General features: G+C 53.1%; 1 protein-coding gene and 1 long non-coding RNA gene across 4 annotated transcripts in view; one reads left to right on the top strand and one right to left on the bottom strand.

The window, feature by feature from the left end:
• SCAP (SREBF chaperone) overlaps window positions 1-14,729 on the top strand; it is a 64,374-nt gene extending 49,645 nt beyond the window's left edge. For all 3 annotated transcript variants that reach the window (XM_065667021.1, XM_065667022.1, XM_065667023.1), the window contains 13 exons: window positions 3,253-3,351; window positions 4,187-4,405; window positions 5,641-6,074; window positions 6,770-6,964; window positions 7,881-8,082; window positions 8,926-9,041; window positions 9,149-9,719; window positions 10,585-10,670; window positions 11,373-11,455; window positions 12,474-12,640; window positions 13,189-13,269; window positions 14,023-14,229; window positions 14,430-14,729. In XM_065667021.1, coding sequence (XP_065523093.1) covers window positions 3,253-3,351; window positions 4,187-4,405; window positions 5,641-6,074; window positions 6,770-6,964; window positions 7,881-8,082; window positions 8,926-9,041; window positions 9,149-9,719; window positions 10,585-10,670; window positions 11,373-11,455; window positions 12,474-12,640; window positions 13,189-13,269; window positions 14,023-14,229; window positions 14,430-14,675 — 2,706 coding nt within the window. In that variant the 3' untranslated portion in view covers window positions 14,676-14,729. The remainder of the gene's footprint in view (window positions 1-3,252; window positions 3,352-4,186; window positions 4,406-5,640; window positions 6,075-6,769; window positions 6,965-7,880; window positions 8,083-8,925; window positions 9,042-9,148; window positions 9,720-10,584; window positions 10,671-11,372; window positions 11,456-12,473; window positions 12,641-13,188; window positions 13,270-14,022; window positions 14,230-14,429) is intronic.
• Window positions 7,396-14,729, bottom strand: LOC136008206 (uncharacterized). Its single transcript, XR_010610017.1, has 3 exons — window positions 14,387-14,729; window positions 13,804-14,279; window positions 7,396-10,696 (listed from the first exon to the last, which is right to left on the bottom strand). It is a non-coding gene; the product is annotated as an uncharacterized LOC136008206 (long non-coding RNA).

Below are 14,729 nucleotides of genomic sequence, written 5' to 3'. Positions count from 1 at the left end.
CCCCCACCCCTGTGTTATCTCTGTTAAAGTACTCCTGCCTGTTACAGTGTTTTGACACATGTGATGACATAGAATAGAGTCACAGGGTTTGGATTGAAGGGACCTTAAAGCTTATCCAGTTCCAACCCCCACTAGACCAGGTTGCTCCAAGCCACATCCAACCTGGCCTTGAACACTGCCAGGGATGGGGCAGCCACAGCTTCTCTGGGCACCCTGTGCCAGGGCCTCACCACCCTCACAGGGAAGAACTTCTGCCTAGTGTCTAATCTAAATCTACCCTTCGCTCACCCAGTCTCTGCTGTCCCCATGATCCTGTGTTTCCTTGGATGCTTGCTTTCTCCAGAGGAAGAATCCAGCAGGGATGCTCTCTGTTAAAAGACTGACAGCTGCTCTGCTGAAGGCTGGTACAAGCCCCTTATCTTGGTCCTTGAGAGTGAAGGACACTGTACAGATAACGTGTTGTAGTCACGTTGCAGAGTCCAAGGAAATCTGGCAGGAAGAGAGCCAGGCTGCGTAAATCTGGCAGGGACCTTTGCTCCAGGCTATGAGGTGCTGGGGTCGTGCAGGTGCTCTCTGGTATTGGGAATGACAAAAGAGGGAGGCACTTCTCTGCTGAAGGCTCTCGCCTGCCCCAAGGACTGTAATGGGTCTTCTTTTCCTCAGTTACTGCATTGCAACTCATTTAGCAGAAAGGAATTTTCTATGTTTGCCATCACTGTCCTTGTCCTAAAATAGTTTGGCTTCAGGTGAGAATTGTGCATCCACTTAATTCATAGAATCACAGCATGGTCTGGGTTGGAAGAAACCTTAAAGCTCATCCAGTTCCAACCCCCTGCCAGGGGAAGGGACACCTTCCTTCGTAACTGTGAGCAGCAATGAAATGCTCTTGCCCTGCATTGCATATGTGCAGAGACCCCTCTTCTCCTAGCACTGTGTCACTGTTGAAGGCCCTCACCCTGTGCTTTCCATCTCTTGTTTGCTACCTTCTTCTGAAGTTCACACACCAACAGTCAATTCTGCACCCGCTGAAATAACTTTGGGGTTTGCCATAGAGTTTGCGTTATTCAAGTGTACGAAGATTGTAGATTTACAGGGCTAGCAGCTTCAGGTGCCGAATTCTGTGTGGAGTAAGTGGAAGCATTAACAGAATTAATCTCACTCCATGCAGAGCCTGCCGCTGGGGGAGCCTGTGTTTGCCAAGGTCTGGGTGAAATCCAGATGGATGTTGCTTTCCTTCTGGTTTTCTCTCAGAGAGAAATCTGGGTTGAGTTTTCAGCCTTGTGCTTTCAAAACCCTGTGTCAGATGTATCTGTTGATTGCTTATGTTTCAAGAACAGTTTGGACAGGATGGGGAGGCTTCAAGGTTTGTTTGAAGGTTTTAGGTAGCCTGTCACGCCACCCTTTTCATTTCACTGGACTGATGTTGGCCTCCAGGAAGATGCTGGGATGGACAGATGAAGCAGGAGAACAGAAGAAATCGATCTCTGCAGCTTCTCTCCTTCCCCTTAGCTGGATGTGGCCTGGCTTGGTCTGCAGGCAGTGTGAATGCCACCCTCGGGGCACCAGCGCAGGCAGTGAACAGCAGCAGGTGTCTGCCAGCTCTGTCCTGCAAGTGGGGGCCAGATTCTTTAGTCTTTTGTTTAGCCCAAGCATTTTTACTCCTGCTTATGTTCAGCTCTTACCTCCCCGTTTTTATGAGGTCTTTTTTGGGTCCTGACAGGAATTTGTACCTTCAAGGGAAACAAGATGCTTCTCAAAATACTTTAATTCTAAGTTGCTCTGAAGTTATGAGTGTAGTGGGGAGGGGGGATGGCCCTTGGCACTAACAGGGATTAGGGTAAGAGCGTGGATTTGTTTTACAGAGGGACCTGGGAGCTCACTGCATTTCTGCTGCTGGGCAGCATCTTTTAATCCTTAGTTTGGGAGGTGGGACAGTGCAAACCTCATGAAGTTCTACAAGGCCAAGTGCAAGGTACTACACCTGGATCAGGACAATTCCAAGCACAAATACTGGCTGGGGGAGACTGGGTTGAGAGCAGCCCTGAGGAGAAGGACTTGGCAGTGTTGGTTCATGAGAAGCTCACCATGACCACGAACATAAGAGGGATGTGTAGCTATTGGAGTGAATGCAGAGGAGGCCACAGAGATGCTCCAGGGGCTGGAGCACCTCTGCTGTGGGGACAGGCTGAGAGAGCTGGGCTTGTTCAGCCTGGAGAAGAGAAGGCTCTGGGGAGACCTCAGAGCAGCTTCCAGTGCCTAAAGGGGCCAACAAGAAAGCTAGAGAGGGGCTTTTGACAAGGGCAGGTAGGGACAGGACAAGGGGGAATGGCTTTAAACTGACAGAGGGGAGATTGAGATGGGATCTGAGGCAGAAGTTCTTCCCTGTGAGGGTGGTGAGGCCCTGGCACAGGTTGCCCAGAGAAGCTGTGGCTGCCCCATCCCTGGCAGTGTTCAAGGCCAGGTTGGACACAGGGGCTTGGAGCGACCTGATCTAGTGGAAGGTGTCCCTGCCCATGGCAGGGGGTTGGAACTGGATGAGCTTTGAATGTCCCTTCCAACCCAAACCATTCCAGGATTCTAGGAGTCTGTCATTGTTTCTGCAGTGACACCTGCTGGGGAAAGCGGAGCATTACAGGAGGTTTATGAAGGACCGGCTTTTTCCCGTCTATTTGTTATTTAGAGAACTCCGAGGGTGGGTATGGGACTTCTTTTCCAGGGGCGAAATTTGCCCATCAAACAGACATTAGCCAAAAGTGGGATTTAAGCAGAACTTTTTTAGTTGGGGCCCTGGAGAATGGCTACAAACAAGTAGGCAGGTGTACAGTGACTTCCGTGGTCTGTCTATGGTTGGAGAGAGATTGATCCGGTTTCCTGGGCAGCCTGTGTTCGCAGAGGAGTTTTAAATCAGGGCAGAGGTTTATTGGTAAAAGGCAGGAAACTCCCTGCTGGAGGCCGAGAGCTCTGGCTGCAGCCCTGCCATGGGTTTGTGAACTGGGAAAACATCCTCTGCTGGCTTTTCTTATCGTGCTGTGATGTTTTATGGCTACAAAGAACAGCAAATGTGAATCTGAGTAAATACACTCTTGAGTTTTCACACAGACTTTCCTAGCATGAAACTCTCAGCTATTACAAGTTATGGATTATAGAATTTGTCAGTAAAATGCGCCCAGGCCTGCACTCCGGGCAAGAGTTTGCCGAGTTTCCCTTTTTCTGAACTTGGAATACTTATTGTTGTCACCATCCCGTCTGCAGGAATTCTGCCTCTTTGCTGTGGTTGGCCTGGTTTCTGACTTCTTTCTGCAGATGTTTTTCTTCACTACTGTGCTGTCCATTGACATTCGCCGTATGGAGGTAAGGAAGGGCCAAGAACATGGGGGGTTGCCTTGGGTTTTCCTTCTCTGCTGTTGGAGAAGGATAAAGGAAGCACAACCTGTGATTTTTCACACTAAACAGAGAAGACCAAGCTGTAAAAGTTCTGGGGCAGTACTTGCTGGTTGGATGTGTACGGGGATTTGGGGCAAGACACCTGAGGGAACAAGATACCCTCAGGTAAATAAACAGTGCAGATTTGAGGTAGAAAAACCAAGCAGTGTGACCAGCAGATGAGGGAGGGGATTCTCCACCTCTGCTCGTGTAAGACCCTCCCTGCAGCCCTACATCCAGCTCTGGGGCTCCAACATAAGAAGGAGCTGGAGCTGTTGGAGTGAGTCCAGAGGAGGGCACAAAAATGCCCAAAGGGCTGGAGCAGCTCTGCTCTGGAGACAGGCTGAGAGAGCTGGGCTTGTTCAGCCTGGAGAAGAGAAGGCTCCAGGGACACCTTAGAGGGTAGGGATAGGACAAATGGGAAGCTGTGGCTGCCCCATCCCTGGCAGTGTTCAAGGCCAGGTTGGACAGGGCTTGGAGCAACCTGGTCTAATGGAAGGTGTCCCTGCAGTTGGAACTGGACGGGCTTTATGATCCCTTCGAACCCAAACCATTCTGGGATTCTGTGATTCAGTGAAGTGGTCTGGAAGCAGACATGGTGGCAGATGACCATGCCTGCTTGAAGAAGACATTATGTGCTGGAGAGAAGCTCGCACAGATTGTCCTGAGGGAGAAAGTGTGGTCCCTGTGTCAGACGTAGGCTTGTGCACACATAAGGGATCTCCTTGCTGCGGCTCTCCCACGTTTGCTCTTCTCTCTGCAGCTCGCTGACCTGAACAAGCGGTTGCCAGCAGAAGCCTGCCTGCCCCCAGCGAAGCCTGTCAGCCGCTCTCAGCGCTACGAGCGGCAGCCGGCGCTGCGGCCTGCCACCCCCCACACCATCACCCTGCAGCCCTCCTCCTTCAGGAACCTGCGCCTGCCAAAGAGGCTGCGCGTCATTTACTTCTTCGCCAGGACCCGACTGGCCCAGAGGCTCATCATGGTAAGCAGTGTGGGGTTCGTTAGCTGGTGTCCCTTTCTGCACACTAATCTGAACCAAATAGGCTTTGGGGGGGGGAAGAAAGACCAACATTCTCATGCGTCCTTGTTCCACTGCAAGACTTATGCTGCCCTGTGGTAAATCCAATTCAAGAGGTGCACATCACTGTGCACGCATCAGCTCCAGGGCTCTGCTGTTTGCATGATGGTAGAGGGTAATTTTCTGATACTTGCTTTGAGACAAAAATCTGCTTTTATATAAGCAGGTTTGTAAGAACCTTATGAGCAGAGAGGGAAGACTTCTACAGAGCAGAAATCATGGTTTTAGTTCCTGCAGGTAATGTGGACTAAAGACATGGAGGTATTTTGCTACGTGATAGGCCGAGGCTTTTCCTTGTGCAGGTGTAACTGCAGTGGTTACACCAGTTACTGCCCCTGCTTGCCCCCTCCATCCCTGTTCTGAATGTCTATAATGGAAGTGGAAGAATTTGTGTACTCCTCAGCTCCACAAGCCAGTCTAGTCTGTTACTGTCAGCTAACACTGCTGGCAGTTTAAGTTCAACTAGCACATCAGTTTGTGAAGCAAGGCTGCTGCAGTAGGTCTGGTGGAGTTCATGACCCAGAACCTGAATTAAGCTTTTCCAGCCCAGTTTGAGGGTGGCAGAGGTGCTGGTCCCAGCACCAGTGAGGAGTCTCCTCCCTGCTGTTCATTTTTGTGGGACAAGTGGGGTTCCTGCCATCAGGTTGAGTTGGATGGCTCATGGGAAAGTAATGCTCAGTTTTGTGTGTGCTGCGCAACCTCTCCCAGTCATAGAATCACAGAGTTGTTTGGGTTGGAAAGGACCTAAAGCTCATCCAGTTCCAACCCCCTGCCATAGGCAGGGATAGCTTACACTAGATGATGTCGCCCAAGGCTCTGTCCAACCTGGCCTTGACCATTGCTAAGGATGGAGCATTTACTGCTTCTTTGGGCAACCCATTCCAGTGCCTCACCACCCTCACAGGGAAGAACTTCTTCCTTATATCTAACCTGAACTTCCCCTGCTCAAACCCGTTACTCCTTGTGCAATCACCAATCCTCTTAGAGGGTAAGTGTCTGCTGAGAGTAAGACTCTTTAAGTGCAGGATGTACCCTGGGCTGGAATCAGCTGTTGATCAGCTCAGAGAACTGGTGAGGTGCCTGGAGGTGGAGCGTGAGGGCCGTGAACTAATGGGCTTGTCTCTGCTCATCGTCTGTAGGCTGGGACAGTGATCTGGATTGGAATCCTGGTTTACACGGATCCTGCTGGTCTACGCACCTACCTCACGTCACAGGTCACCGAACAAAGTCCTTTGGGTGAGGCAGGTCTGCCTCCAATGCCTGTTCCTGGAGGGGTCCTACCTGCTGGGGACCCCAAGATTGATCTCTCAGTCTTCCCATCGGACCCAATACAGCTGTTGGAAAACCAGACACAGCAGCGTGAGCAGAAGTCAGGGCTGGAGTCCCTGAGTAGGCTGGAGACAAACCAGCACACTTGGGCCCAAGGACCAGAGGGCAAAGGGAATGGACAGACGGAGCTTGGAGCTGAAGCAGAGGTTACCTGGGGAGCTGAGGATGAAGAGATTTGGAGGAAGCTTTCCTTCAGACACTGGCCATCCCTCTTCAGCTACTACAACATCACTCTGGCCAAAAGGCAAGTGGGCTGGCATCGAGCGCCGCGGCACTTTGAATTGTGGACTTGATCCCAAGCATTTTTCTTTCATCTGTCCTTTATCCTTCCGAGTTAGATAATTTGTGTTCCATGTGACTTACTCCAGAAGTGTAAAGGCCCTCCTGTGTGGTGCAGAGGGACCAAACTCTCCAGGGCTGTCTGTCTAAGGGTTGTGTTTCTCTCTGTGCCCTCGGGTGTACTGAAGATAAGAAGAGGTGGTAGCGGTTCAACCTGCCTGTTGTCTTCCTTTACCCTGGAGGTGACGGTTAGAATTTTGTGAAACAATAGGTAGTCACCTGTGAAAGATGGGGGTGATGCATGTGAGGAACAGAGACGTCTGAGCTGAGCAAACTTCTGGTGAGATCTTCTGACCTACAGGAAACTGGACCAGATGGCTATATCGCTACTTCAGTCTCTGTGATACATTTGATCTCATCAGTAGTTCATTTCTGCTGGTGGCTCTTAACCTCTCCCATGGAGTTAAGACCTAGGAAATATCTTCAGAGAAAAAGATGTTGAAGGAGGTCTTCAGTTTAGAATACCTAAAACCGCTGCTCTGAGAGTGCATGCCGAGACCTTCGCTGCTGCCGAGGGGATGATCTATGTTACCTATTACGATATTTGTGGGGTTTTGTGTTTGTTGTTCCTAAGCTGTTCTCATCTTTCTGTTCCTTCAGGTACATCAGCATCCTTCCAGCAATCCCTGTCACGCTGTATCTGAACCCACAAGAGGCCTTAGAAGTGCGGCATCCCCAGGAGGCAAACCGCTACCACCCCTTCTTGTCTTCAAGCAGTGGAAAGCTGGATGCTCAAGCTCAGCCTGACCAAGCCTCATCCAAGCTGCAAGGGCACCAGGATGTCACTCTTTACAAGTAAGTCACAGAATCCTAGAACCCCGGGTTGGAAGGGACCTTAAAGCTCATCCAGTTCCAACCCCCTGCCACAGGCAGGGGCACCTTCCACTAGACCAGGTTGCTCCAAGCCCCATCCAACCTGGCCTTGAATGCTGCCAGGGATGGGGCAGCCACAGCTTCTCTGGGCACCCTGTGCCAGGGCCTCACCACCCTCACAGGGAAGAACTTCTGCCTCAGATCCCATCTCAGTCTCCCCTCTGTCAGGTTAAAGCCATTCCCCCTTGTCCTGTTCCTACAGGCCCTTGTCAAAAGCCCCTCTTATGTAGTTACCCCAGAGCTGGATGCAGGGCTGCAGAGGGGGGTCTCACCAGAGCAGAGCAGAGGGGGAGAATCCCCTCCCTCGACTTGCTGGTCACGCTGCTGGTGATGCAGCCCAGGACACAGCTGGTTTCTGGGCTGCAAGCGCACACTGCTGGGTCATAGGGAGCTTCTCATGGACCAACACCCCTAAGTCCTTCTCCTCAGGGCTGCTCTCAATAGAGTCCTCCATCCTGTGTTTTCGCTTGGGCTTGCCCCAACCCATGTGCAGGACCTTGCACTTGGCCCTGTAGAACCTCATGCCAGCCCAAGGATCTTCCTTTCCTACTGGGAGGACAGACTCACAGCATGCTGTCCACATTGGCGATCTGGCTGTGTATTACCCTGATCCCCGTCTTCTTAAAGTCTTATTGCTGTGTACTTTTCTTCTTGAGAAATCTGAAATCTTGTGGAAATGGTTGTTTTGCCATTAAAAAAACTCCTTCATTTTCCACAAGTCACTATGGACCCAGGAGCATGTGTGATACTTTCATGGTATTTTTCAAAGTCTCTCTGTGGAACAGTAATTGGATCTTTTCTCTACCTTCTCTTTGTGTCCCTTTGTCTCTCCCGCCAGGGTGGCTGCTCTGGGTCTGGCCTCGGGCATTATCCTGGTGCTCCTGCTCTTCTGCCTGTACAAGGTGTTCTGCCCCAAGAACTACGGGCAGAACGGGATCTCGCACAGCCGGAGGAAGAGGGGGGACCTGCCCTGTGACGATTACGGCTACTCCCCGCCCGAGACAGAGATTGTCCCCTTGGTGCTCAGGGGTCACCTCATGGTAGGTCCATGTAAGGACCGGAGTGGTCCTCACTAGAAAGGCATTTTACTGACTTGTGCCACGCGTCTTCTCTTCTCTTGGGTTATTATTTAAACAGCAGACCCCACAAAGGACACAGCAGCTTTGCAGCCTTAGCGCAGCACAGCAGGGGAGGCTGACACCAAGCCAGATGCTGCCTATGTATTTCAGGATATTGTAGCACGAAGTTTCCTGCAGCACTTCTCCATTTCTTCCTGGGGCTTGGCCCGAGCCTTTTGCAATTGCTGTTACTACCTTTTCTTTTGGCTCTCGTCAGCTGGGCTAGCTCTAGTTTCCCGATATTTAATGTCTATTGGATCCTTTCTTCCTGCCTCCCAGAAGTTAGTGCGTAGGTTTGAGCTGTTAAATATTGTCTCCATTGTTAAAAGCATCCGTCCATGGGCTTGCAGGGGAGTGTGCTGCTGCTCAGTTCACTCTGTTTTCTTGAGGGGAAAGATGGTTTTTTCTACTCAGAGATGAAACAAAGAATTCAGACATCTGGTCAGATAGAGTTTGAAGTGCTGTATGGTGTTTTCCAGAGAAGCTGCACCCCTTTCCTGATTCTCCTGTCTCTTTGGGCTGTACTTTGTCAGGGAAAGGGGAGACAGACAAAATCTGTTTGATTTGCAGCAGTCTAGAGCACATCTAGACGCGGGGCGAAGATCTACTCATGTTCTCAGCCTATCCTTAAGTTTCTCAGCCAGCCACGGAGTTTAGACATAATTTATCATCTGTATAATTCCTCAGCCACATGGAAGGTGGTTGGCAGGATCCGGAGGCCTCAGTGGTGCAACGGCCTCACCTGTGCTTGCTCTTCCTTCCCAGGACATTGAATGTCTGGCTAGTGACGGGATGCTGCTCGTCAGCTGCTGCCTGGTGGGCCAGATCCGTGTGTGGGATGCTCAGACTGGTGACTGCCTCACTGTTATTCCCAAACCAAGGTGAGTGGGGTCACGCTGCTCAGCAGCTGATGCAAACCCCTGTGTGAGAAACCAGCCCTCTCCAGCAGCAGAGGCAGGAGGGCTGGATGCGTAATACTGTGTTTTAGGTTGCGACGAGACAGCAGCGGCATCTTTGACTACCAGGAAAGCTGGGATCACAGTCCCGATGGCAAGAATGGTCTGGACGACTCTTTTGAGAACAGTCACCAGCTCAAAAGGGTGCTCAGCCCTCCGCAGCCACCACTGTTCTGTGACCAGCCGGACCTCACGTCTCTCATCGACACCAACTTCTCCGAGCAGGTGAAGGTGGCCGAGTCCGAGACACGGCTCCGCTCGGTGGGCAGTCGCCAGAAGGAGACCGGGTACGACTTCAGCAGCCTGGTGGGTAAAGCGTATGAAGAGCACGGCTCCTCCAATTCCATGAGCTTCACGGGCCTCTCAGCCCCGCACGGACAGGCTGGATTCTGCCCGGGCAGCAGCAGAGCCCGCTCCCTGGGCTGCGGGAGCGAGGAGGGAGGCTGCAGCGCCCGCAGGAGGAGCCTGGGGGATGAGTCTTTTACGGGATTTGACAAAGCTTCACCGCTTCCTTCCTGGGGAGGAGACTTGGAGAGCTCTGTCTGGAGCCTGGACCTGCAAGGGAATCTGATTGTGGCCGGCCGGAGTAACGGGAAGCTGGAGGTGAGGAGCAAGGCTTGCTGCAGCGGTGGTGCTCTAGAGAGCTCTAAAGCTTGCCATGTCTGTAAGCGACGTGGCTGGTCAGTCGTGATATAAGGTAAAATGAATAAGAATTCCGTAGGAATGATACAGGTTTTGAAGCAAATTTTGATCAGAAATTCAAATCTCCTCCAATGAGAAACTTCCAGAATTAGCTCAATCTTCATTTCATTTTTGGAAACCAGGTTAGAATTTTCCCATCAGAATAAATGCCGAGTTTTGGGCTGTTTTAAACAAATACATTTTGACATAAATCTGTCAATGGTTTTTAACCTGGCTCTAGTCCTTCCCACCAAAGACACAGACAGGCCGCTCTATTGTGTTTCTTTGTCCTTTTGAGCTCAGCTGCCTTCTCCCGAGCAGCCCCCTCAAGACTGACTGAATTGTGCTGCCGAATCTTGTCTCTAGCCCACATCACAAGACTGCTTCATGCTCAGAACAGGGAAGATGTGGGATTCAGCAGCAGTAGGGAAGGGTGTTGTGGAGATGGGGCATGCAGCCGGAGCCCGTGCTGCCCCAGGGCATGTGTTTAGTAGCATTTGTGGTGACCCCGGTAAGAAAGGTGTGCAGGTTTTGAAGTATTAGTTACAATTTAGTGGAAGTAGCACCCGAAGGAAGAGGAGGATGGTGTGATTGTACATCCCTCCTGATGTGGGAGCCCCGTGTTGTGATTACTAGTGCCAAGAGGGAGCTGGGTGCAGGCTCCTTCATTAAAATCAGACAGTTAAGGTAGCTGGGGGGGTGTGTGTGTCTGTTATGTGGATTGCACCTCCTTGGTGTACGATGCTCTCCTGGCCAGGCTTGCAGCAGTAACCCCCTCTCCTTCCAGGTCTGGGATGCTATCGAGGGCACCCTCCGCAGCAGTAATGATGAAGGTCAATCCGGCATCACAGCACTCGTCTTCCTGAACAACAGGTAATTGTGGTGTGCTCAGTCTTCTCCTGCAAGAGGAGAACGCATGGTGTAAGGCAGGACCCTGGCTCTGAGCCTCCTGGCACAAGAGGTCCAACAGCTCCAGCTGGCAGAGGCTCAGCTGGGAGGTCAGGATCCCAGGCTGGTTTGGGTTGGAAGGGACCTTAAAGCTCATCCAGTTCCAGCTCCCCGTGCCACAGGCAGGGACACCTTCCACTAGACCAGGTTGCTCCAAGCCCCATCCAACCTGGCCTTGAACACTGCCAGGGATGGGGCAGCCACAGCTTCTCTGGGCACCCTGTGCAGGGCCTCACCACCCTCATGGAAGAAGTCCCTTCCTTTCCGTGCATCAGCCTTTCTAGCTGGGCCTGGTGGAGCACACTTTCCTGGGTCCAGCTCTGTTCCAGCAGTCACTTCTCCATACAGATACTCGGTCATCGTCATAGCTGAATGTGCAGAATAATTCAGGGCTGGGTGCTGAACCTTTGGGTCACTTGTTTCTGTGCGCTGTTAATCAAGAGGCGGTGCCATTCTGGAGTCTGAGCTTAATATCATTTCCAAGCCCTCTTCCTTGCAGTCAGGAAGGGAATCCTCACGGGGGAGGTCTGCAAGGTTGGTGCTCTGCCTCGGTGTCTGGTCTCCAGGCTCCTTTCACTGTCGGAGCAGGGAAGGGTCTCTCCTCACTTGCCTGCGTTTCTCCCTCAGGATTGTCGCTGCCCGGTTGAATGGCTCTTTAGATTTCTTCTCGCTAGACACACACACATCCTTGAACCACCTGCAGTTCCGAGGTAAGCGAGCACCCGAGCGTGCTGTGCACGTGTGAGCTCTCCGAGCCTCTTCCTCTCCCCTTGCTCCTGGTACCTCACTCTTCCTCACCTCACACCAACTTCAGCTTTCATAAGAACGCCCTGCTCCAAAATTCCCTATGCTGCTGCAGGATGATGAGCCAGATGCTGTGGAGATTGCGGGGATACTTTGGGACTTCCCTATATAGGGAGGGTGCCTCAAGTGTGGGTTTGCTCCAGTGCACAGCTCTGGAGGCTGAGACATGCGTTCCAGGGTCAGCTCTGACCTGTACCTCTTTCCTCTCCCATTCCTCACCTCTCCTTCAGCGAGGTGTATTTGCCCTGTCGCCTTCACCTCCCACATCCTGTACACCATGTAGCCCCCCCCACAAAAGCACCACACACAAAACTTGGTGTAACTGGTTTGCAATGTAGTGGCTGCTTTGGTGCTGGAGGGCAGAGAAACCCTGGGAGAATGGCTGCATTCCTGGAGGGATGTCCTGGGCCCTGCAGGCTGTAGAAGTGGAAGTAGAGCAGGCTCTGCAGGAAAGGACTGCCTGTGGAGTGTGGAGAGCCTTGTGTCCAGTCTATGTTCTGCCTGTGACCAGGGAATTGCAGAGCCCTGGGGCTTCAGGGACCTCAGTCTTGAGAGACTGATAGTGTAGGGGCCGCTGCTCTTCAGAGCTGAGTTCTGCTGCTGAGGACCCTGTTGGAGACCCCCACTTCAGTTTTTCCTGAGCACTGGGCAGCTGTAGCTCCTGTTGGTGCCAGCCAGAGCGCTGAGTGTGCGGCTTCTTGGCGGAGAACCAGGTTTAAATTCCAGTCATCATAGAAGAGAATCCTGGAATAGTTTTGGTTGGAAGGGACATCAAAGCTCAGCCGGTTCCAAGTCTGTGCCATGGGCATGGGCACCTTCCCCTAGACCAGGTTGCTCAAAGCTGTGTCCAGCCTGGGGGCTCTTACTCCTGGAGCATAAGGCTGCACCAGCTGCAGCAAGGACTTCCTGCGTGTCTCACCACAGGAGCCCCAAGCAGGAGCAGCATCCCGTCCTCACCGGTGTTCAGCAGCAGCGACATCATCCTGTGTCAGCTCACCCACACCGTGTCCTGTGCCCACCAGAAGCCGATCACGGCGCTGAAGGCTGCAGCGGGGCGGCTGGTCACTGGGAGCCAGGACCACACTCTGAGGGTAAGGCTTTGCCCTGTTAAGCGGAGGCGTGCGCGTGCTTTTCCATCCCATTGCCACTGCTGGACATGAGCTCTTCTCCTGTGTGGGCAGGGGCCGGAGCTGATGTGTGTGTGCAAGAGGTAGGTGAGCAGTTGGGGTGGGGTGGTTGGAGCCCAATCTAATCTAATGCATTCCTGAAGCTCCCGTGGTGTTTGTCTGCCTGGATACCCTCGGAGGGGGTGGAAGGACAGAGCCCTGTGTGAGCTGCCTGCCCAAGCAGAGCAAGAGATTATCTTGCCTTAGGGGTGGGTTCTGGGGTACCCCCTGTCTTCTCAGCCCTTCCAGCAGCAGCTGTCCCCTTCAGCCATGCATGTCACTTCCCAACAGGCATTGCCTCATTGCTCCCTGCCCCTTCCTCACTGTCCCAAACTGCTGACAGGCTCCAACTCTGCTGAGAGAGGGGGACAGCAGTAAGGAGGATAAAGTGGGATCAGCTGCTTCATTAGCAGTGTGGCCCTAGGACATGGCTGCCCTATGGACACTTAACCTCTGCCTCCTCCACTCTGCAGGTGTTTCGGCTGGAGGACTCGTGCTGTTTGTTCACACTGCAGGGTCACTCGGGAGCCATCACAGCCGTGTACATCGACCAGGTAAGGTGCAGAACAGCCTCTACATCTGCCACTGCTTCAGTCAGAGGAACCCCTCTCCTGATTTGCATCTGGGGAAGCTGATGTGTGCTTCTCCAAGGATGCAGAGGCGTTGCTGACCACTGTGACTGCATGCTCACCTTGTGACTTACAAGCCTGGAGAAGAGAAGGCTCCAGAGAGACCTTAGAGTAGATTCCAGTGCCTAAAGGGCCACAAGAAAGCTGGAGAGGGGCTTTTGACAAGGGCAGGTAGGGACAGGACAAGGGGGAATGGATTTAAACTGACAGAGGGGAGACTGAGATGGGATCTGAGGCAGAAGTTCTTCCCTGTGAGGGTGGTGAGGCCCTGGCACAGGGTGCCCAGAGAAGCTGTGGCTGCCCCATCCCTGGCAGTGCTCAAGGCCAGGTTGGACACAGGGGCTTGGAGCAACCTGGTCTAGTGGAAGGTGTCCTTGCCCATGGCAGGGGGTTGGAATTGGATGGGCTTTAAGGTCTCTCCAACCAAACAGTTCTGGGATTGATTCCCACACAGCTCACCTGTTCCCTGGACACGGTTTTGCCTCCCTGCTGTCTTTGGAGCAGGAAAGCCCTGTTTCCGCTGTACCCATGCTGGTGCTTAGCAAGTGCTTCTATACAGAACTGGCCTGTGTGCTCAGCCCCTTCCTGTGTCTGTGGCACAGTGACGCCCTGGGCCGCGCTGCAGAGGTCACTGTCTTCCTCTGAGCTTCCTGACCCAGCTCTGCTGTCTCCTTGCAGACCATGGTGCTGGCGAGTGGGGGCCAGGACGGTGCCATCTGCCTGTGGGACGTGCTGACAGGGAGCAAGGTCAGCCACATGTATGCCCACCGAGGGGACGTCACGTCCCTCACCTGCACGACGTCCTGCGTCATCAGCAGCGGCTTGGACGATGTCATCAGCATCTGGGACCGCAGCTCGGGGATCAAGCTCTATTCAATCCAGCAGGTTGGTGGCCAGGGAAAGGTTAAAGGTGCTCCTGCACTTGCATGGACCCCCTGGAACCAGAACCCCTGGTGGCTCCACAGCCTCTTGCCAGCGATGGCATAGGCTGGCCACAGACTGCTGCCTGCCCTCGCAGGGGAATTCCTGCCCTGTTGGGTACCTGCAGTGGGCTCAGTGCACTGATGTGCTCTCGTTCCGTGCAGGAGATGGGCTGTGGTGCCAGCCTGGGCGTCATCTCCGACAACCTGCTGGTGACTGGTGGCCAGGGCTGCGTCTCCTTCTGGGACATCGGCTATGGTGACCTGCTGCAGACCGTCTACCTGGGGAAGAGCAACGAGTCGCAGCCGGCGCGGCAGATCCTGGTGCTGGAGAACGCCGCCATCGTCTGCAACTTTGGGAGCGAGCTCAGCCTGGTCTATGTGCCCTCAGTACTGGAGAAGCTGGACTGAGGAGGATAGGCCGGAGCCCGGCTGGAGGGGAGAGGTGCGCAGCTGAGGGGACAG

The sequence above is a fragment of the Lathamus discolor genome, chromosome 2 (assembly GCF_037157495.1).
Source record: "Lathamus discolor isolate bLatDis1 chromosome 2, bLatDis1.hap1, whole genome shotgun sequence".
NCBI classification, from domain to species: domain Eukaryota; kingdom Metazoa; phylum Chordata; class Aves; order Psittaciformes; family Psittacidae; genus Lathamus; species Lathamus discolor.
This window is presented reverse-complemented; position numbering and strand designations above follow the sequence as displayed.